The 21,094-nt window shown below is 42.1% G+C and overlaps 4 protein-coding genes and 2 long non-coding RNA genes across 11 annotated transcripts; 3 read left to right on the top strand and 3 right to left on the bottom strand.

The window, feature by feature from the left end:
* Positions 1–132: 132 nt before the first annotated feature.
* Positions 133–2,689, bottom strand: LOC114859377 (uncharacterized). The gene is made up of 2 exons (XR_003786516.3): positions 2,553–2,689; positions 133–653 (listed from the first exon to the last, which is right to left on the bottom strand). It is a non-coding gene; the product is annotated as an uncharacterized LOC114859377 (long non-coding RNA).
* LOC121202351 (uncharacterized) lies at positions 2,181–3,841 on the top strand. Its single transcript, XR_005897901.2, has 2 exons — positions 2,181–2,291; positions 2,584–3,841. It is a non-coding gene; the product is annotated as an uncharacterized LOC121202351 (long non-coding RNA).
* Positions 3,842–4,337: 496 nt separating this feature from the next.
* On the top strand, positions 4,338–5,930 carry selenok (selenoprotein K). 2 transcript variants are annotated; one of them, XM_029157266.3, is made up of 4 exons: positions 4,338–4,474; positions 4,829–4,919; positions 5,430–5,504; positions 5,831–5,930. In XM_029157266.3, exons 1-4 carry the CDS (start codon positions 4,456–4,458, stop codon positions 5,928–5,930), a joined length of 285 nt encoding a protein of 94 aa, XP_029013099.1. In that variant the 5' UTR covers positions 4,338–4,455. The 2 variants fall into 2 exon arrangements, with proteins under 2 accessions (XP_029013099.1, XP_029013100.1); XM_029157267.3 differs by having other exon boundaries at positions 5,831–5,921.
* A 676-nt stretch (positions 5,931–6,606) lies between these two features.
* On the bottom strand, positions 6,607–10,878 carry actr8 (actin related protein 8). Its single transcript, XM_029157265.3, has 13 exons — positions 10,601–10,878; positions 9,876–10,046; positions 9,679–9,789; positions 9,490–9,594; positions 9,222–9,395; positions 8,939–9,032; positions 8,714–8,846; positions 8,387–8,540; positions 8,180–8,275; positions 7,893–8,033; positions 7,513–7,822; positions 7,261–7,424; positions 6,607–7,099 (listed from the first exon to the last, which is right to left on the bottom strand). The coding sequence occupies exons 1-13, from the start codon at positions 10,733–10,735 to the stop codon at positions 6,956–6,958; spliced, it is 1,932 nt and encodes a 643-aa protein (XP_029013098.1). The 5' UTR covers positions 10,736–10,878; the 3' UTR covers positions 6,607–6,955.
* A 680-nt stretch (positions 10,879–11,558) lies between these two features.
* LOC114859482 (uncharacterized) lies at positions 11,559–15,468 on the bottom strand. Of its 2 annotated transcripts, none has more exons than XM_029157667.3 (10): positions 15,333–15,468; positions 15,222–15,246; positions 14,264–14,377; positions 14,016–14,125; positions 13,776–13,905; positions 13,630–13,656; positions 13,466–13,543; positions 13,295–13,375; positions 12,800–13,071; positions 11,559–12,513 (listed from the first exon to the last, which is right to left on the bottom strand). In XM_029157667.3, exons 1-10 carry the CDS (start codon positions 15,390–15,392, stop codon positions 12,091–12,093), a joined length of 1,320 nt encoding a protein of 439 aa, XP_029013500.1. In that variant the 5' UTR covers positions 15,393–15,468; the 3' UTR covers positions 11,559–12,090. The 2 variants fall into 2 exon arrangements, with proteins under 2 accessions (XP_029013500.1, XP_040927338.1); XM_041071404.2 differs by having other exon boundaries at positions 13,499–13,543.
* On the top strand, positions 15,419–21,007 carry chdh (choline dehydrogenase). 4 transcript variants are annotated; one of them, XM_029157663.3, is made up of 10 exons: positions 15,419–15,570; positions 16,533–16,934; positions 17,087–17,317; positions 17,606–17,772; positions 17,857–18,008; positions 18,097–18,226; positions 18,341–18,475; positions 18,554–18,696; positions 19,197–19,299; positions 19,477–21,007. In XM_029157663.3, exons 2-10 carry the CDS (start codon positions 16,546–16,548, stop codon positions 19,893–19,895), a joined length of 1,869 nt encoding a protein of 622 aa, XP_029013496.1. In that variant the 5' UTR covers positions 15,419–15,570; positions 16,533–16,545; the 3' UTR covers positions 19,896–21,007. The 4 variants fall into 4 exon arrangements, with proteins under 4 accessions (XP_029013496.1, XP_029013498.1, XP_055366081.1 ...); XM_029157665.3 differs by lacking the exon at positions 15,419–15,570 and adding an exon at positions 15,594–15,729; XM_055510106.1 differs by lacking the exon at positions 15,419–15,570 and adding an exon at positions 15,601–15,838.
* The last annotated feature ends 87 nt before the right edge of the window (positions 21,008–21,094 follow it).

Below are 21,094 nucleotides of genomic sequence, written 5' to 3'. Positions count from 1 at the left end.
GCTGCAGTTATTCTGTTGTTTCCCATTATTAAAGAAGCCGTTTACAGGCTGTTCTGCTACACAAACACCCATATTTGCTCAGAAAACAATATTAAAGTAGCAGACGATGAAAGATTTGAGTTGTAGCTGATATTTTTGTTTCTTTTTTTTTTTTTTTTTTGCTTTTTGTAGATGAACAGAAAATTGCCCGGCTGAGTTTGTTTTGCATTTCCCTACACTGAATTAATTGTGTTTGTGTTATCTGAACGGCGCAGCCATGAAGTCAGTTACATGTTTGCCTTACTGTAGCACAACGTGCAGTACTTACAACAACACACATGCACCGCAAACAAGCTAGCTGCTAATTCCTCACGAGCACCAATCGCACATAATAACACAAGTATTTGGGACGAGTGTTGCAGAAGGGTCAACGCACTGAGCCCCATTCAGCGAGTCTCCTCTTCCACTTCTTATGCAAGACTAATCTTCTATAATCATTTCCAGACAGTTGTGGGCAAAAGCAACACAGTGGAGCAGATGGGGCAGAATTCAGGAGGGTCGTGCGTATGTTGTCTTTGGTCATCATCGTTTGCGGGTGCATGTATCAGTACACGGGCGTGTCTGAAGAATGAATTCTTGATCATCGAGTGTTGAGAAAGAAAACCTGGAAAGAACTGCAGAGGGAAAAGTTATGACCTTTGAGACAAGGAAGACAAAATGGGAGGAAAATAAGATGAAGCTGTTCATCCAGCTGTAAACTTTAGTGTCAGTTGAGCAACATAACAAATGCACATGAATCAGTATGTCAATTGAGAAAAAAATCTCTCTGATTATTTCTCATTTTGTGTGTGAATGAACTTTGACCCCTCTAACTGGGTGAGTCATCATAAAAAAGTTCTGTTTCATCCAAACTTTTCCCCTTTAACCTTTGGTCTGGGATCATGGATATCAAATCATTAAAAATTAACAGGAATTCATTGAGTCGTATATTATAATTCAGAAGGAGGTCTGTACACCTAAAGGTGAAAAAACGCCCCCAACAAACCAAAGACTGGTTTTCATGCTAGGTTTCTGTCATAAAGGAGGTACAGACAGACTCCCAGCATCATTCCACTGCCTGTGCTGCCCCCTGCTGGCTCATAAAGGAACAACCTGAAGGACAGAGAGGCGAGCTTAGCTCCTGTCAGGATCATCCAGTATCATCATGATTGAAACTAATAAAACTTGTATAAGAAGATAAAACGGAAACTGACGACATTTTTAGAAGTTTGTACAAATTCAAAGAAATAAAGACCCACTTTAGCAGCAAAGGATTTCACAGTTTTTCTCGATTCCTTAAACACATTTCGTGAAAATATCCCTCACAACAGTAAACACAAAATCTGGAACATCTCACCAAATTCCCTAAACATCTTATTTTCAGGTCAATATTAAATTTTGCACTGAAAACCCTTCACTCCAGCTGCAAAACCAAACTTCACTCGCAAGCCCTCAAACATACACACACACTACAACATAGTCTTACACACTGGTGCTAAAGGTTTAATGCAATTTTACCAAAACTGTAGCAAAATCTGTAAGTCTCCTCCTCTAAAAACTTGAACATAAAAACACAATGCATATATTGGGACAATTTTATTTATTCATGCACTTTCTTCCTACGCAGGCAGAAACATTGTTGGCGACTCTATCTCTCCAGCACCTTTGTGTGGCGGAGCGGCTGAGGTAGGAAGGTTTGTCCTACACACTCCGTCCAAAGAGTGATCGAAACCAGGTTCCATTACACAAAGCTCCTTTATTCTGTGCTTGCTCTGTGTCAGCAAAGTGCAAAGCATCCATAACAGTGTCCAGGAAAATATGCAGCAGAGCGTTCAGGAACTCACAGCAGTGACTAAAGCAGCACAAGTAGTGTTTTCTATCTGTTAAGAATCCCCCCTCTTTAAAGAATCGGATTAATGTATTAAATTTGGATGCTTATTGATGCAACTTGGTAATTGTTTGACAATCAAGTTTAAGCTGTCTTGACTTTTCTTGACTTGACTTGTCATTTCTAAATGAGCACTTGGTGTAGGAGCTGAGAAATGCAGTGATTTGTGTGTTGAGTTCACCACATTTGACTCGTGTCAGAGCAGAGAATAGTGTTTATAGTTCACAAAAATGGGTGTAGTAAAAACGGTGTTATGGTATTGAAATTGTAGTCCAGCAGGTGGCGGTGTGCGCCTTTTATTGGGTTTCACTCCGTCAATAAACAAAACGAAGAAGAAGCCGCTCGGCGACGCTGCAGTGATGGACACTGGATATTTGGCGTAGTTGTAAGTACAGGAAAACAACAGCTGATGTGTTCTGTTTGCCTCATAAACAGGGTTATATTATTATTGCTGTTCTCCCAATATTTATCTTGCTAATTAAGGATATTGGAGTTATGTTAGCTTAAATCACGTTTAATATAGGACATGATTAAGCGTCTGGATTGTCAACAGCTAAAGCTACTGAGCTTTTCTATGATCTGCTGCCGCTCAGGACATGACCACATTTAAACACATGTAATATTAAGTTAATATAAAAGTACATACCTGGTTGTCTGTTTTTCCTTTCATTGTACAGAACAACGAGGGCTCTTCACCCATCACTGCTCCGCTTTCATCCTCAAACACGTCATAGGAAAAGTAGGGAATTAAATCCCAGCCACAGAAGCATCTGCTCTTATTTGGGATTGTCTGTCAGCTGTAAATAGGACTCCACCACCTTCACGTCCACAATGAGCGAGTTAACAGACTTTCACAGAGGTCAAATCGTTGGTGCCCAGCTGTCAGGGCTGTCTGTCAGACAGACTGCTCAGTTATGTGATGTGTCGAGTCGAACTGTCCTCAAAGTCATGAGTGTTTACAACAAACAAGAACACACCGGGCCAACCAAGAAGACCAAGCCCAAAACAAGACCATTAAAATCTGCAGCGAATAGAAAAGCTGCCACTGAGAAACCAGCATCTGATTCTAAGGTCCAGACACAAAACTCTTCTGAGGAGAGCAAACCACCGGAATCCCAGACCGCAGAGAAGGAGTAACGAGTTCTGGAGACTTTTGATCACATTTCAGCTGGTTAATGGTTGCATAAAGCCACAGTATGCCTTCATTTATTGTTTAAGTTCAAGTTTCAGCTACAGTAGATCTACATTATAAGCCTATTATTCCTATTCTAAGAAGTTTATATTTACAGATTTTTTTTCTTTACCTGGAATATGAGTTTCAAGCTCAAGTAATTTTACTCAGTTTAAACATGTGAAATATGTGTTTATGTACAGCTGTCAAATGTGATGTCCTATAGAACTCCAGCATTTAAACATGTATACAATAAAACCATAAACTGTGTCATCTATAGAAGAAACAGAAAAATGGGATGGTAGAGAAAAATAAGTGCTTAACAGTACTCAATTTAAATTGTGTTTTAAGTTGATGACTATAATGTAATAGATTCGTTGATTATCAATTACATTAGTAAATAGTAACAGACAATTTTTTCTAATTAAAGCCAGTATTTGTTAATTTGAAAATAAAAGTAGGGTTGGGAAAAATGCAGAGATGTAAAGGTATTAGTGAGATGTTTACATTCATACAAATGTGTTGTCATTTTGTATTTACAACAGTAGCATTGGTTCCTAGATGCTGTGTGGTTTTCCACAAAAGTTTTTCATTTTGTGGTTTACATGTAGATATTGTGATGTTTATGTAAACTGTTGAGAATTTGTCTCGATATTTTCTAATATTTATGCTGAATATTTAGGAAACAATAAATAGAGCAGTGTATTATTAGTTCAGTAAAAAACACATAATAGTGTACACACAATAAAATGTTTAAAATTCAAGCTGAACTTGTTAAAATTCTTTCACAGTATCTGATGGGTTGAGTTCCACAGGAGTCATATTTTCAGATTGTAGCAGCATCTCTTGTGTTAAACTGTAATTTTCACTACAGCTTGTTTTATAAAAAAAATAAAATGAAATGTTAATGTTACATTTGTTAAGATAGTAAAATTTGTTGCAATTATCTGTATAAGGATTGATGATTCCATCCCTCTACAATTTGTAAGATGACTGCAAAATTACAGTACGAATAAAATACTATCTATTCTAGATGATTAATACCTTTTGTTACAGGTTTCATGAAAATTAGAAATCGCAGAATGTATTACAAACACGTCAAGATCTAGCGCATTATGAAACTTCAGTTCTATTAGTTAATTATATTTAGATATATTTGCTATTATTTATTTATATTATGATATATATTATTATTGTTGTTGTTCATATAAAAATGATTAGTATCACGTGTAAAAATTCTATCACTGTGTTTTAACAAGCAAATGATCAAAATCTATATCAAGTTGTGAAAAGTCTGCGCCTGTGCGACTAGACGTGACCCGGAAGTGCAGCGGCGATTGTAAACACAGCTGTGAACGCTGTGTTCAGTTTCAGAAAGATGGTGTACGTGTCCAACGGTGGGTGGTTTCTTTTTAGAATACAGCTTTATTGTAGTTATTTTGTGTGTCGTACCTTGGTTGAAACACATGGCTTCATTAAAAATAGTATTATTTTAATACACGTTTAAACTATACTATATAGCATGTTAGCTACGCTAAGCTAATCGTGTCTGCGCAACGAAAGGAAACGCGTCAAACAACGCGTATACGTGTTAAAAAGTGTTCATTGCTTAATTTTAACGTTTGTGGATCCATGGCTTTATATTAACAATTTGGTGATTTCGAACACACAGGCTGATAAGGTTGAACCACATGGTTTTCTGTCACATCAGCTGTCCCGTTAGCATGACAGGGTGGTTTTGTCCCTTTCAGGTCGGGTCCTGGACAGCAGAAGCCAGTCTCCATGGCGACTGTCCCTTCTGGTTGATCTTTTCTGGGGAGCCGTGGAGTTTATCGGATTGTTGTAAGTGAACCAGACACAGACAGAATCAAGTAAATCGCCATATGAAGCAAAATAGATGTGTTTTTTAAAGGTTTCTAAGCATTTGTAATTGCAATACTTCTTTTGCAATATTATTTTTTAATTCAAAAACGAGCAGTGACTCAAATGTCTCCATTGTTAAAAAATATTTATATATATATGTGTGTGTGTGTGTGTGTGTGTGTGTGTGTGTGTGTGTGTGTAATTGTTACAATCCAATTATTAGTCCTACATTTGAAAATGGTGGAAAACTAGATAGAAGCATGGCCAAATAATTGGCTCTGATAGTTGCAGTGGTGCTTTGAGTTTAATGTTAGTGTCCCTATGCTCACGTTAACACGTTCAACATGCTGCTGTTTAGTGGTTGTAATCTTAATGTTAATCAACTTATTCAGCATGCCAATGTTTGGAAATAAGGTTTGTTTCTAAGTCTGAGCTGATAAACTGGAAACGCTTTTGGTTACGTTGTTGGTCTTCTTTGTTCTCTTCCAGTTTTAGGACTATGTTTAATCCTGACATGACAAAAGGTGGAACCAGTAGTTCATCTCGCTTCTCTGATGGCAGAGGGTAAGTCCCTGGGACAGTCATTTCCTAGCTCTTGGAGGCACTGGGTACATGCTGTACATTTGCATAAGTTATATATTAAGATTCAATGTCTTGTTTAGTTGCATATTGATTGTAAAGCCATATATTTACTATATACCAATATATTGTTACTCATTACATTTAAGTGAATTGCAACTTCATGCATTTCAGAAAAGATGTTGGTTTTCATTTATATTATATTACATTATGTCAATTCCTTGTTCTTTGGTGGAAAATATATTTTACATAGACAAAAAAAAGTGAACAACCTGTTGACTGATAACACTGTACATTATTGTATGTTGCAGTCCTCCAGGTCCCCCTGGTGGAAGGAGGAGGATGGGAAGAATAACCCACGGTGGAGGTCCTAATGCACCACCAATGGGTGGAGGAGGATGAGGAAGGTAGGAAATAATCAGATGAGCTTGTGATTTTTGTCAGCTAGAGTTTTAGTTATTTAGTTTACAGGTTCGGTATGGTACAGGATGTAAAAAAAGATAAAAGATATTTGAACCTGATGTAAATACATAATTATTTACTGTGTAATTTTCACTTCACTCTAGGTAAATGCCTACACTGTTTGTGTAGGCGTGGGGCCTGGCACAGTGTTTATTTGCTTGGACCTTGTGTACAGACGGTAATATCACAGTGCTGAAGCCCCAGTCATCAGCTGCTGCTGCCGCCATGAGCAGTTTCTTGACGCCTTTCTGGGAATTCCTGCACATAGGGGCCAGAAAGGCTGATTATGCAGCTACCTGAATCATATCTTCCTTTCTTCCAACCTCCCTCCCTCCCTCCCTCCTACACTGGTCTGCTAGAGAAATGTGTACTTATGACCTCTGCTATGGACAACCTACCTTGGAAATTTAAATATTTAGTTTGTCTGTATTTTGTATTTTTCAGCTTGAATTAAAAGTTGCACTTTTAAAATATAGTCTAGTTATTGTCTCCTTTTAATGACACAACTTCTCTGTATTTACAACTACTCACTTTTGACACCAACATATCACCATAGTTACATAATTTACTGTATAGGAGAATCAAAAATGCTGATTACAGGACCTGTAAGAGATGTGTTTCAAAAGGAGATGGAAAAAAAGGAAATTTATTTACACAATTCCAGACGTCAGTGAACAAAGGAGTAATATTTGCAGCTTAGTAACCGAAAGTAACTTCTGCATTATACACTTTTTGAAACTAACTTGACATCAGCAACATCTGAGCTTTTGATGTATAAAAATGGCCAACACAAAACTGAAACTAGGTGATAATTTCTGTTCTTGAAGTAATGCAGTAAGATTTCAGACTGACTTCAAACAGAAGACACAAAACTCGTGTTTTACCAACTGTAAGCACTTCTTGTGTATCTGGTTTAAGGTGGTGGATTGATTTCATGGGCTCTTGTTTTAGTTTCGTGTATAATCAGTTCAGCATCACCAGACGAAGGCAGCTCGCTCACGGAGCATTCGGACACCAAAACGCTGCCACTCCCTCTGATGGATCCACATCTCCTGGGTGGTATCCAGACACGCCAGCACTGCTCCCCCCTTCCATGATATCAGACGGGGGTCCATGTCCTTGAGCACATTGATATTTAGTGTTTTATAACAGCTGTGTGTATAGTGCTGTTTCTTCCTCTCTGAACTATAATGTACTCTATCTGTATTAGTAAAAATGACAGCTAAAGTCCCGTTAATTTGCCCTGTGCTATAACTATATACAACATATACCAGGTTACCTTTGGTCGTGTGATAACCTCCACATTGTCTACGAGTCTTCTGAAGGAGGGCGGCATCTTGTTGATGATGCGGTGAAGCAGGAACTCCTGGGCGCCATGAAACATGAGCCCTCCTCCAACGATCAGAATGGAGCTGTACATCTTTCGTTTAGTTTCATCTGAAGCTGTCCAAAAACAAGAGAGAAAGATAAAACAGGGCTGTCCCAGCACTGTGAAATATCTTTCTTCAGGTTATCCTCTTTTCTTCCTTACCACAGCAGTCGATACTGTGCAGAATTGCCTTATCCAGTCCCAATGCTTTGCTCTCAAATTGGCTCATGATGGCGGCCTTTCTAGAGAGATGAGCAGAAGGGGGCTCCTCCACTTCTCCTGTGCCCATTAGGCACTCGCCCTGAGCAGATCCAAGATCCATCTCAGCCTGCGTTCCCCCTCCAGCGCTGCCGCTGCCACATCCCCTGGGCAAATCTGAGAGCTCTCCTATGCCTCCCTGACTGCTCATCTCACCATCCAAACCTCCACCGGGTCTGGAAATAGGCTTCCGGTCTACAGCAGTTTTGGAGGACTGTTGGAAAAAATGAGAATAAGCAAAAAACAGACAAAATAGACGTGTGTTGAAAGTGTGAGTGTGCTACCTGGTCCTGTTTGTTCTGTGTGGCCAGCAGATAGTGTTCATTGTGAGGATCTTCTGAATCGCCTTGGGAACGGTACTGAATTGATGACATCTTTTGGCCTACAACGCCAAATGTGGTGGGGTAGAAAAGACCCATGGGTGCCTAACAGACCGACACACAAAACAAAGTATGACGAGAAGCAGAGAAACAAACAGAACCAGAAAAGAACTGTTGTTCTCCCACTGATGTTGGACACAAATTTCAGTAGCAGAATGAGCTTTGTTTTCGCCATTGTTTAAACTATATACCTGTAATTTTTCATCCCCTAGTCGAATTTGATAGAGAAGAGCTGGGGCTTCGGGGAAACGTGTCTGAAATTCATGGTCCTGTAGTCCTGATATGTCCTGTTCAGAATCGGTTAAACAGAGACATACTGGGGAATTCATGCCTCACTGTACTCCAGCAAACCTTGTAATTACACCGCACTCCACGCATGACTCGCAGAAACAACTAACCTGGTCTAAGTGGCAGAAGGTCTCTTTCAGATGCTGCAGTAGCTGACAGTCCAGTCTGGAGGAGAGCTGACAGTTCCTGTAAGGAAAACCTGCCCTCTGCAGGAGCCAGAAGTAAGTGCGGGTCACATCTGAACCACCGTATGCCAAACACAGCCTGCGAGGGACAAATAAAACTGTCATGGTTATCCAGATGCTAAATGTTGATGTAAAAGCAAAATGTCAGCTGAATCTACAAGAACTTGATTTTTTATTTATTTATAAAATGGAGCCATCATCTCTGCTCTGAAATACATACAAATACACAATGCAGATCAAATATGGGCTGACCTGGAGTTCCGATGAGACACTCCATCTTCGACGCAGCAGAGACTGGTCTTCTGGTCTCCTACATCCACGACACAAGCACTGCTTAACCCACTACCAAACGTGGCACACACAGACTCCTGATGCACAATGATTGCTACACACACACAAAACAGGGAGGAAGGTCAGATGCATGCAAGTAGTAGTATGTCTATATTTTGTAATGCCATACATGTATGTGTGCAATACCTGAAAAGCCCATATTAAGCAGCAGCATGTTGACAACTTCCTTTATATGCTGTCTGTTGTAGATGTCTGGGACCAGTAAGATACATCTGTAATACTGGAAACCAGTACAATAATTAAGCATTAATAGGTGCATTCTTCTTCATATTTGAGGAATCATATTTAGTGCTGAGTGAGGCTTACTGGTTCATCTTCTTTAGTTTTGCATTTGAATAACTTTACATATGAAACATTTAATAAGAAATAACAATATTACTAACATAGCAATTGCAGCAGGTACTTCTACCTTTAAATCTTTGAGAGGAATGTCAAGATGCTTTTGCAAGACGTTACTCCAGATTGTCTCAAGGTCAGCGAGGACAGCGGTCAATGAGCCCCCAGGACCTGAGTGCACGTTGAGCTGACCCGTGACTATGGGCCAGTGTATATTGTACGAGTCAGATGGATTCACATAAAGAGCCTGTGCAATGAAAACGTGGAGCACAGAAAAAAAAGAAAACATTATTAAAAAGAAACCACAACAACTTGACAACTTACTTAAAAACCTAACTAACCTCTTCTCCAACCAGATAAGGAGGATGGTGTGTTGTGTTGGTCCACTTTACCCTGGAGCTGCTGTCTAGCACTGCTGGACGGATCTGACAGTTATACGCTCTGGCCTAAACACACAATGACAGAACATTTTACATTATGCACTGTGTTATTCAATATTGTAATTGTTTCTTTTGTTTCATAACACACACCTGTTCAGCAGATGCAGGCGTCCTCCTCACTCCATTTGACATTTTCTTAGACCAGATGGCCTGATCAATCATTTTAAGGCCATTCTGCCGCTGCTCGTTACTCTCTGATTTCTGTTGAATGGAAAAAAAATGCCACAACCATAAAAATGGGCCCCCAGAACTGAGGAGTAAAAGCCATTTTAAATACAGTTGCATACATTTAGACCCTCTCTCAACAGCCAGGCATCTTCATATCGTAACTGCCCGCTTTGCTTGTGTCTTCGAGCAATCACATGTGGCACAGTCACTGGAAGAGTGTCTGTCGCTCGGCCAATGCGGAGTGTTCTTGAACCAGGGTGGATGACAATTACGAAGTTGCTCTGAATTTGCTGAAAAAGATAAATCATACAAGTAAGTTGTCAGAATAGAGACAAGCAACAATCTAAATCAGCTTCGTCCAGAGAAGAGAGTCTCAAGTTTTGAAACCTGCAGGAGGCATTTGTTGCACATTTGAAAGCAACGGGACGTGGCACATGACAGACTTTGTTTTTATATTTTCTTGTACAGTTAATGCTGTTGATATTCTATCCTGTTTCACCTGTTGTTTTGTTCAATCTCTCAACAGAAGAATGTCCTCCTTGTGGGATATCTTATCATATCTTACTCAAGTCAGTTCAAGCAAAATGTGTGAAGTCGTGAACACCTAAAATGGTTATTTGATCAAACCTAATTTCCACATCGACAGAACCTATCGCTCTCTCTCTTCACTAAACTAAAACTGCCCTGTCTAAAGCAATAAGGAGCCAAAGTAACGGACATAAAATGTCAAGTATATAGGAGTAGCTTGATTCACGTGGAAGCTAAATGTGTATAATTAAATAACTGTATTATATGACTGCACATCAGACGACAGCAGAACCGTTGACTACACCGTCCAGCTCACCTCCTGCTGAGGCTCCGGGATGGCTGGAGGAGCGATGGGTCGCTTCACGCCGCGTTGTTGTTCCTTCTCTTTCTCCTTCTCTCGGTCTTTGTCTTTCTCCTTCCCGTTGTCCTGCTCCTTCTCTGCCTGGGTCATGGTCACGCTAATTTTAACGAAGATACAAAACAAAAAGTTGCAGCCTTCTGATGCACTTTGACTCCTCGCAACACGATCGGGCACTTTGCTTTTACATGAAAGTTGCTAGAGCGGTTGATTCTACTTCCGTGTTTAGTCACGTGATGCGACAGTACGCTTCCTATTTGTCGAGTTATTCTGTGTAAGTTTTAGACTGAGAACCTTCTATCACTCCAAAGACACACTGAGACACACAAATATAAAAAAAGTATTATAATACTTTCAATGGCTATATAGTATATAGTAGCAATATAATATTGATGGTGTACCCCGGCGTTCATCAGTGTCTTACAGGAAAACTTCACCAATTTTCAATGGGGATTGACCAAAAAACATGTCGAGTAGTATTTAAGAATAAAGGGACACTAAGCTTTCTCTATAATATCTACAAATAGAAATTATCATTTATTCCTATGCATGGAGTTGCCAGGGCAACTGAAGATGACGTCAAACATGTCATTCTCATTTTTTGTGTGAAGTTTGAGAACAGTGACGAGCTGCTACTTGTGTGTTTTGGTATAGCGCTAGCTTACGCTTACGCTGCTAACGTTAGCTTCTGCGTTAACTTGGCTAGTACCCCAATACTAATAAAATAATTAATTTAATCCTTTTGTAGGTAATATCGGCCGGCTGCTTATCGTCACAGACACTCTTGGTAGCGACGACAGTCTTGTTTTTCCAGCCACTAACAGCAGACGAAGAACAAAAGAGGGTTTTGGCTAAATGACGAATCTGTGGCTTTCTAACAACTGTCTGCTTTGATTCAGAATAAAAGGCTGCTAAATATAGGAACAATGTCTTTATTCAAACACACAAATGTAACGCAATTTCCGAACGCTTGTCTGTAAACCGGAGGAGTAACAGGATCAGGTCGGTCCAAACACAGCAGGTCCGGAGGTTCATCAGAGCCCAGTGTCCAGTTTCTTTAGACACTGACCATCAATAGTAAACGTTTTTACACATTGGCTAATAAAATGTTCAATATTTATAACACAACTTGCTTTTCGGTGGCGAGGAATCCCTTTAAGAAACATACAGAGTGTAAAGACAACAACAATTGCCAGGATGTGCCTTAAGCACATTTCTTTCATCAGTGGAAAAACCTAACTACGTATGTAGTTATGTTTGCAGACGTATGTCTACAAACGTAACTTTTGTGTTATGGCAAACACACCACAGTCTCCATGGTTTCTGTAACTAGTAAGTATAGGTCTTTATCAAACAATATCATACATACATTTCGCCAAACAACCACAATGGAAGAATAACCACTTTATCAAATCGATCTTGTTCATAAACCTTTTCATGTCAAATGTTCAAACAGATATGATAGATTTCAGTGGTTCCATCTCACTGGAAATGCTTGGCTGATGTCTGATTAGTTTATTTACAGCTTCTCCTAACTTCACTGTAGTCCTTTCATTGTAGGAAATCCCAGGTTTGAAAAGCACATCTAATATCTTTTTGTTGTCCTGCCTCTGAGAGTGAAGACTCTTGCAAAGGCTGTTCAAGCCTCCCATCAAACAAAAGGTTTTGCAGACTTTGAGTTGCGGCGGCAGGCTGCTCCTGTCCTGGCGCTCGCCCAGCCGCACCACCCAGAACTTTGCGAGCCCACTGGAGCTCTTTGCGTGACTCGCCACTATGTTGAGAATCAGGGAGTAAAGGTCGTGAGTTGCAGCCGGGATGGAGGGTCGGAGGAAACTGTTGTTGCTAGGCGACAGGCTGGTCGGCGGAGCGTGCTGAGAGAAGAGAAATAGAGATGTGCTTTTGGCAAATGACAGAATATTTTTTTCATTCATCACTTGTTTATTACCAGGTTTCTGCAGCCAAATAATTTTTCTAGGTTTGAGTGTGGGGGTATGTGTATAAAATGTATCACTAAAACTGATTAAAACATTGATTATTAATCATTTCCATCTCCTTCAGAAAAGAATCCACCAACTGGGTGACATCTTATTCCCAACCAAATGCATTTTTATATCCCTTCTAGTCAGACAGCAAGGAATAGCTGCTTCCAGTGTTTACCTGTGGGCAGACAATGAGGACTCGGTCTGCGGCCTCTACTTGTTCCACCAGCCAACGCATGGGCCCGAGCTCTGCAATTTTCCCTTGTTGCCACATGTCGACAGCAACGCTACAGCCACCGTGCCACTGCAGAAACTCAGCCAGGGCGAGCACAGCCTGCTGAAAGGCCGAGTTCTCAGCCGAGTGCACCACGAGAACAGGGACAGGAACCACGGCAGGTGTCGTTAGGGTTTTAAAACCCAGTGATTTGGAAAAGGTGGCACTGTTTTTGTCTGGGGAGCAAGAAGATATTTTTAAAAAGAGGTTTTCAATGTTTTTTCTCAAGCAGCATGTAAAACATTTTGTGTTGTAATTTCTAAACGGCTTTAAATCACCCTGCAAATCAAAGGTGAAGTGTCCTTCAGTTAGAAATAAAAAGGTATTTAGTCCACTACTCTAAGCAAAAATTTTCCCATTTCTGATGTTCCACTCAATATATGTTTAAAAATGACTTACATATGAGGTAACAGGTGGACAGCATCAGCAAACCAGCCAGTCCTCCAAAGATGACAACAATGACATGATCTGCTCTCCAAGCTGCACAAACCAACAGACACGTGGAACACATTTTTTACTGCACATCATGTAAGTTCAAGTTTCGTCTGACTTTAAGGTTTGAGTACTTACAGTAGACTGCTCTAAGTAGCAGTGAGGTCTTACATGATGTCGTGGGCTCAGCTTCAGAGATGTAATTAGGAATTTTGCCTAAGCACAGAATAGTTAACATCTTAACCGTAAGGCTTGATACTGATATATACATATAAACGTGCACAAAAAATATGATTACTCACCTGTTACATTCCGAGGCTTTGGTGTAGCTTTAAGCAAAACACAAAAACATGTTACTACTGTTTTCAATTTGTGTTTCTGTAATGGAAAAAATGTGCCTTCCATTACAGTTGCTTCATATTGTGATTGAGACTAAAAACGTGCTTACTAGTAGTTATACAAGGCAAATTAACTGCATCGTGAAGGCTGAGGGAGCCGCTCCCTAACGGGGGCAGAGGAAGGTGGTTGGCTTGGATGAGGGGTTTCCCACAGCCTGTCGGCACTTCGTAATGAAACCACTTGAGAGACGACAGCAAGTGGAGTTTTTAGTTTCTTTCAAATTCACAGGCGCGTTAGATGTATATGCATAACTCAAAACGCTGCAATGCACTGATAGCTGAAAGCTTACCAGCTTTGACTCATTGAGTTTTGCCTCGGCCAAATTGGGCTGGTATTCACAGAGGTATACTGGTTCACCAGAAATCGTCAGCTGAGTGCCTGTCAAATACTTAATACTTGCTGCAGAGACACAAAATGACAGAAAGGGAGAAGAATTTTATAATGGGTTTAGTAATCTTATTGTTGGAGCACTGCCTTGGTAAAACGCCAGGTTTCCTGCATGAAATATTGAAGTGTTGTTGAAAGGGTGTCTCCTACCGTCAATGCTCACAGCCCAGCTGATATTCAGCAGATATTTATCTCCACGTGTCAGCACCGCTACTTTCAAGTTTGCCACCTGAGATGGAGACTTGTCGCTAAAATCTGGAAATCCTGAGAGAAAACACAACCGTGATGTTAACGGAACATGTTCTGATCATGTCACCTGTCTCACAACGATATCTGTGTTAATTCTGCTGTGAAAATGTAGTGTAATGTCTGTGTGAGAGTTGTGTGTAGTTGTGTTATAGATCTATAGTAACTAACTGGAGGAAACAAAATATCAACTTTTTCATCTTTGCTGACAGTGAAGTAATTAAACTTTAACTGCTAGGTTTTGTAGTAGTTTGCTGAACAGAGAAGAGCTCAACAGCAAAGCAGAAACCTGTACATACTATATAAAAATGTATACAACAGTTGCATAATCTATCAGGCATTGCTCACTGCTCACCAGCTATCCCTGTCAGACCTTCCAACATGTTGCTGCTTGGTATTTTCCTGCAGCTGTTCTGTGCTTTACTGTAAAAATGCTGATCTAATGGTAGAAAAATGTACCTTGTATAATAATAATAATCATTATTATAATTATTCTATATATGTTAATTTTCTTGGGCTGGGCACAGTTAGCTGTTGCGACAGACAGGTCAATATGTTTCATATATGTAATATACTATACCATATTATTAGTATGTAATATAACAATTATGTTTAAAAGCTTAATAAACATCGTTACATTTTTGGAAGAAGTCTCGCTTTGAAGCATTAAAATGGAGGCACCTACAGACATAAAAGACCCGAAAGAACAAACTGTATCAAAACGTAGTTTTTTATTTAAAAGTCACTCGAATGAAAGATAAACACGTCGTTTTTAACTAAGTGAAAATGCTAAATTTAGTGCACACAAAACAGAAAGCATCTCAATTTGAGCGGCGTCGTGGTCTCATCCAGATGTTCTTACCGTATTGGTGCTCACACTCCACGGTCTACAAATGAAAAGCCAGAAATGAATGACTGCGCATTTCGGCCAACACGACGAAACTCCCCACAGGCTCACAACAACAAAACTCACAACTTCTGACGTAGCGTGGGCCGCGAAGCAGGAGAAAACCACCAGGATGAGCGTCCGCATGATGGGACAGCGGACTGACTGGCTCCGTCACACCTGCACGCGCGCGCCAAGCGACTCCGCGACCGCTCGCCCTTTGCCTCCACAGCTGGCCTGTTACTACCTTATAGCGCCGCGCGCCAGGCCACGCCCACCGACGTTTCCATGGGGCACCAGATCCGAGTTTAAAGCGCAGTCGGAGGTAAGAGTCGACTTTTTGAGGTTTTAGGCTTTTAAGCGCACCGACATCGCCTCGATCGGGATCCGTGCACGTCGTGAAGGCGCATTCGGCGACTCGCACGTCCCGCACACTTGGCGCGACTCCGGACGAACGCGTTCGCGTTTGGGCGTTTAGGTGGAGGTAACGCCGCATCTCTGCGAACGTGGCGGCGCGGTCTTAAAACGAGCAAAGAGAACGGCGATCCCGAACTAGTTTGATGACTTCGAAGCGTTCCAGAACCAGTGAAAGTGTGCGTTATCGAGCAGAGAGCTCCGCGCCGGACCTGTAGACTCTAGACTGTTATAAATCACTGATAAGCTAGCGCCGCTAGCTGCTACCACACTCCTCGGTCGGAAACTTTTTTCAAAGAGTGGACCTAGAATCGGAACGCGACGGGAGCTTTCAGACAGTTGGAGTTTTCCGCTTTCATAGTTTGTGGAAGGAGGGGGTTTTCGACATTCTCTCACTTTTCACAGTTTGACTCTGAAATGCTGATTTATTGATCCGTCTCCGTGTCTTGGCCCGACGTCCGCGCCGATGACCCGGCTCTTGTTACCGTTCACGCAGAATTAATATATAAAGTTCGGTTTTGGATTTTTAGTATACCATTCAACGCGAGGATCGAGGAGTTATGGGTCCGACGGGAAAGTGAAAGTGAACGTTTATTATTCACTCACTGAATCCACGTCAAACGTGTAACTGATGATCAATAAAAAGTAAACAGATTAACAAACGTGCGTCCCTGTGGGCCAAGACAATTATCTGAGCTCCAGGGCAAAGGGTATTTATAGTTCATTTACTGTGGTACAAGTCACTATAAAATGTATAAAAGGTAATTTTAGGTCTGTGATCCACAGTTTGCATATTTATCAGGACAGTACTCAAATGAGTGTTGCTTCTGCAGTTGTGACGCTCCACGTTATTGTGTGTCCTGTAACTTGCAGTGAATGAACCAGGATGTTGCCTTTGGCCATGCTAATCCGGTCCGGGGCCCAGCGGGCTGCGGCCGCCACCCAGGCCAGGTTAATGAGGAACGAGTGGTGCAAGATCCAAAACACGGGGCCTCCTCTTTCCTGCTCGTCTTCATTCGACCGCTGCAGGCGCTTCAGCGTCTCCGCTGCCCTTTGCCGTTCTGCACCGTCCACCCAGACGACGCCGTCCTGCAGCTACGTCATTGTGGGCGCCGGGTCGGCAGGCTGCGTCCTTGCCAACCGCCTCAGCGAAGATGCTCATGAGTCTGTGATGGTGCTGGAGGCGGGTCCCAAGGACCGGCTTCTGGGGAGTTTGCGACTCTCGTGGAAAATCCACATGCCGGCTGCGCTGATCTACAACCTCTGTGACGACAAGTACAGCCATTTACTATTTCAACAGGTTTAGGGCAGGTTTCTGTTTGTCAGTCATTTCAGTTTAGGTTTCTGTATGTTACAGTTTCTACAGGTAAACTAAACCTATTTCTAACGTAACACCGCATTTGGAATTCTCTTCCCGTTTGCTCCAGGTATAACTGGTACTACCACACTTTACCTCAGGCAAGGATGGACAACCGGGTGATGTACTGGCCTAGAGGCCGTGTTTGGGGTGGGTCTTCTTCGCTCAACGCCATGGTGTACATCCGGGGACATGCTGAAGACTACAATCGCTGGCAGGCGGAGGGGGCGGAGGGATGGGATTATGAACACTGCCTGCCTTATTTCAGGAAAGCTCAAAGCCATGAGCTGGGAGAGAGCAAGTACGTTTGATTTAAAGTTCCCCTACATGACCTCAATGGCTCACTCGGTGTTTCTGGTTTATTAATGTACAATAACAAAAGTGACAGTCTCACCATGCCGATCCCAGGCTCACAACCATCAAAAGTCATGCAAAACATGGCACATCTTAACACATGAAAGTGAGAAAGCTTATGTTCATGGTGATGAGGTAAATAACTTTTAAGGTGCAATCCACTTGATGGTTTCACAAACAATAACTATAAAAGCCTAATATTTGCATACATTAACGGTTCTGTCAAACCCTGCAGGTATCGAGGTGGCAACGGGCCTCTTCACGTCTCCAGAGGGAAGACCAACCTTTCCCTTCACAAGGCGTTCATTGAGGCAGGGCAGCAGGCAGGATACCCCTTTACTGACGACATGAATGGCTACCAACAGGAAGGCGTGGGATGGATGGACATGACCATTCATAAAGGTGTGATGAGCAAAGACACAGTAGACAAAAAGGCAATGCAACATTAATGTGGTTTAACTCTGCATCTCACTGTCGCCTGTGCAGGGAAGAGGTGGAGTGCGGCCAGTGCCTACTTGAGACCTGCCCTGGGTCGACCCAACCTGAAGGCGGAGGTGCGATGTCTGGTCTCCAAGATCCTGTTTGATGGGACGCGTGCCGTGGGAGTGGAATACACCCAGGGGGGGCAGACGAAAAGGGTGCGTTGGCTAAAAGGCTCATGCAGGGATCCGGTGATCCCTCGGCCTCACTTAGCTCACCGCGCGCGTCTTTCTGCTTGTTCTGTAGGTGTTTGCAGAGAAAGAGGTGATATTGAGCGGCGGCGCCATCAACTCCCCTCAGCTCCTCATGCTGTCTGGGGTGGGAAACGCCGACGACCTGAAACAACACGGCATCTCTGTGGTTCAGCACCTACCAGGTACAAACTGTGCACTTAGCACATAAGTAATTGCAGAACATCTCCATTAAAGTCAGTTGACAGGTTTCAACTGTTCAGACTTCTAATAGTGGGTTTGTGGCCTCTCTGACTTAGGTGTTGGCAGCAACCTGCAGGATCATTTGGAGGTGTACGTCCAGCAGCAGTGCACTCAGCCCATCACCCTGTACAAGGCCCAGAAACCTTTGCAGATGCTCAAGATAGGCGTGGAGTGGTTCACCACATTCACTGGTAACTAAAGGCTTGTGCTGTGCCCGCTGCAAACGTCTGTGCTGCCGTATGTGACGTGCCACGACCATCGTCTTCTAGGCTACGGAGCAACAGCCCACATGGAGAGTGGAGGGTTCATCCGCAGCCGACCCCATGTCACACACCCGGACATCCAGTTCCACTTTCTCCCCTCGCAGGTCATCGACCATGGACGGGTCGCCCCTAAGATCGAAGCGTATCAGGTGTGTAGGGCTTTTTAGGGAATTTTTATGAGGGAAGAGATGGTGTTTGAGGTGTGTGTGTGTGTGTGTGTGTGTGTGTGTGTGTGTGTGTGTGTGTGTGTGTGTGTGTGTGTGTGTGTGTGTGTGTGTGCGTACTGGCTGTTTGTCTTAGTTAGTCACATTTGACTAGATAAGAGTGTCTTGTTAGTCAAATGAGTTACAGGGATGTTGTTCCATGGAACAAACAGCACTGAATTTGTGTAATATATATATCCTGAACCTGCCAGGGCTTCCTTGACATGTCTTGTTAATTATCTGTACTGTAGGTTCTGTTACCGGGAAAGGACAAATAAAAACACAAAAGATGTGGAACATGAGCGAAATTTAATATGGGGTTGACTTTTGTCTTTATTTCCAAATGTACTAGACACATTTGCTTCTCAGAAACGCTTCCCAGTTTAAGTCATATTAAAACATGTAAGGCAAAACATCTGTCCACTAATTCTGTTTTTGTGCTGCAGGTCCACGTTGGACCGATGAGAAGCACTAGTATCGGCTGGATAAAGCTGAGGAGCGCCAACCCTCTGGATCACCCACTTATTCAGCCAAACTATCTCACCACAGGTAAGATTCAGGTTATGAGAACACATTTGTCCTCAGGTTGTTGTAATTCTGATTAAAACGTCAAAAGATTTAAGTGAATTGAAGGTGGAAACTCAAGCTTAGACTTGTTTACAGATCAAATTAACATTCTTCATCTTCAGTGGTTTTACAGTTCCCTCCAATGTTGTCTTCTCTCAGATATTGACGTGTGGGAGTTCAGGCAGTGCGTCAAACTCTCCAGGGAGATTTTTGCCCAGAAGGCCTTTGGTCCCTTCCGTGGCCCAGAGGTTCTCCCTGGTTCTCATGTCCAATCCGATGCCGAAATCGATGCCTTTATTCGCCAAAAGGCTGACACCGCCTACCACCCGAGCTGCACCTGCAAGATGGGCTCCGCCTCTGACCCGATGGCGGTGACAGACTCGCACACGCGGGTTCTGGGTCTGGAGCGGCTGCGTGTGGTCGACGCCTCTATTATGCCCAGCATCGTCAGCGGCAACCTCAACGCCCCCACCATCATGATGGCAGAGAAAGCCGCTGACCTCATCAAAGGCCGCGCCCCTCTGGTCAGCCCAGGGGTTCCCGTGTATCGGCCGAAGAGCCTTGACACACAGAGATGAGCGCAGGGGCAAACGGTACGCGAGGCTCACTACCAGTTCACTACACAGTCATTCATTTCGATATTTTGGATATAAAGATTGTAAATGTGCTGCTTTGTCAACGCATATGATTGCACATGTAAGATATGACTAGTGTCTAGTACTAGTTATCTGTTTATGTTCCAATAGAGTAATGGGGGTTTTGGGATTTTTTCTTTACCCCTAACAAAAAATTGTTAGGAGTAACAACAACTTATTCTGCCAGGAGCTGGCAGAATAAGTTGGCCTAAGTCCGATTCAAACGCGAGCCTGCAACAAGTTGCTTATAAGATACCATAACATGCGAGTCTCTGTCAGTCATCAGTCTACAGGTACTTTGCCTTAACATGTAACGTGACCCTTAGTCCAAGCTTTCAAGCGTACCTTCAAGCCAAGTGTTTCCAAATAACATTAGCATGAGTTTCCTGGTAACGACTAAACATGTGGAGACACACAGCAGCTGCTGTAGTTCAAAGATTGTTAGAGGCTGATTCACGCTGATTTTGCAACACAATAATAGACCACAGCAAAAAAGTACGCTGCTGTCATTTCTGGGTTTGTAGCACATTAAACCTCTGTGTCTGTGTTGTGGTGTCATGGTGATGGTTGCTATATGTCCTCTTATCTCAGCTTGCTTCACTTTAACCTCTACAGCTCAGTTTTTTTTTTTCTTTTTACACCACTCTGTAATATCTACATTCTGAGCTGTGTAGATGCAATCGTATAGATCAAACTAGACTTATGTAAAATCAACCCTAAAATTACAATACGGGAAAATCTTAAATGTTTACAGTGCAATGTTTACAAATAATTATGTAAAACCAATCAGAGAAAAAAAATTGTGGTTTTGGTGTTTGTTGACTTGTTTTTAATCGGTATTAACACAGAATCGTTAGTTCTGTCAGATTGTGATATCAGTGTGACAAGATTGATGCTGATGTTTAGAGAGATATTTGCAATGTTGCTCATATTAATACATGAAGTACTGTGAAGTATTGATTTTTTTTCTATCAGCGCTAGAATGATTATAACTGTCTTTTATTAGGCTTTGCACAACACTATGTACCAGGAAGTATCTTAGCCTACATTCATTAATGATTTACTTGTGTAATAATAATGTCTGTTTTCAGTCTGAATGAAGGAGTAGCACATGAATCATAAGGTGTAAAATCTTTTATATT

The sequence above is a fragment of the Betta splendens genome, chromosome 7 (assembly GCF_900634795.4).
Source record: "Betta splendens chromosome 7, fBetSpl5.4, whole genome shotgun sequence".
NCBI classification, from domain to species: domain Eukaryota; kingdom Metazoa; phylum Chordata; class Actinopteri; order Anabantiformes; family Osphronemidae; genus Betta; species Betta splendens.
This window is presented reverse-complemented; position numbering and strand designations above follow the sequence as displayed.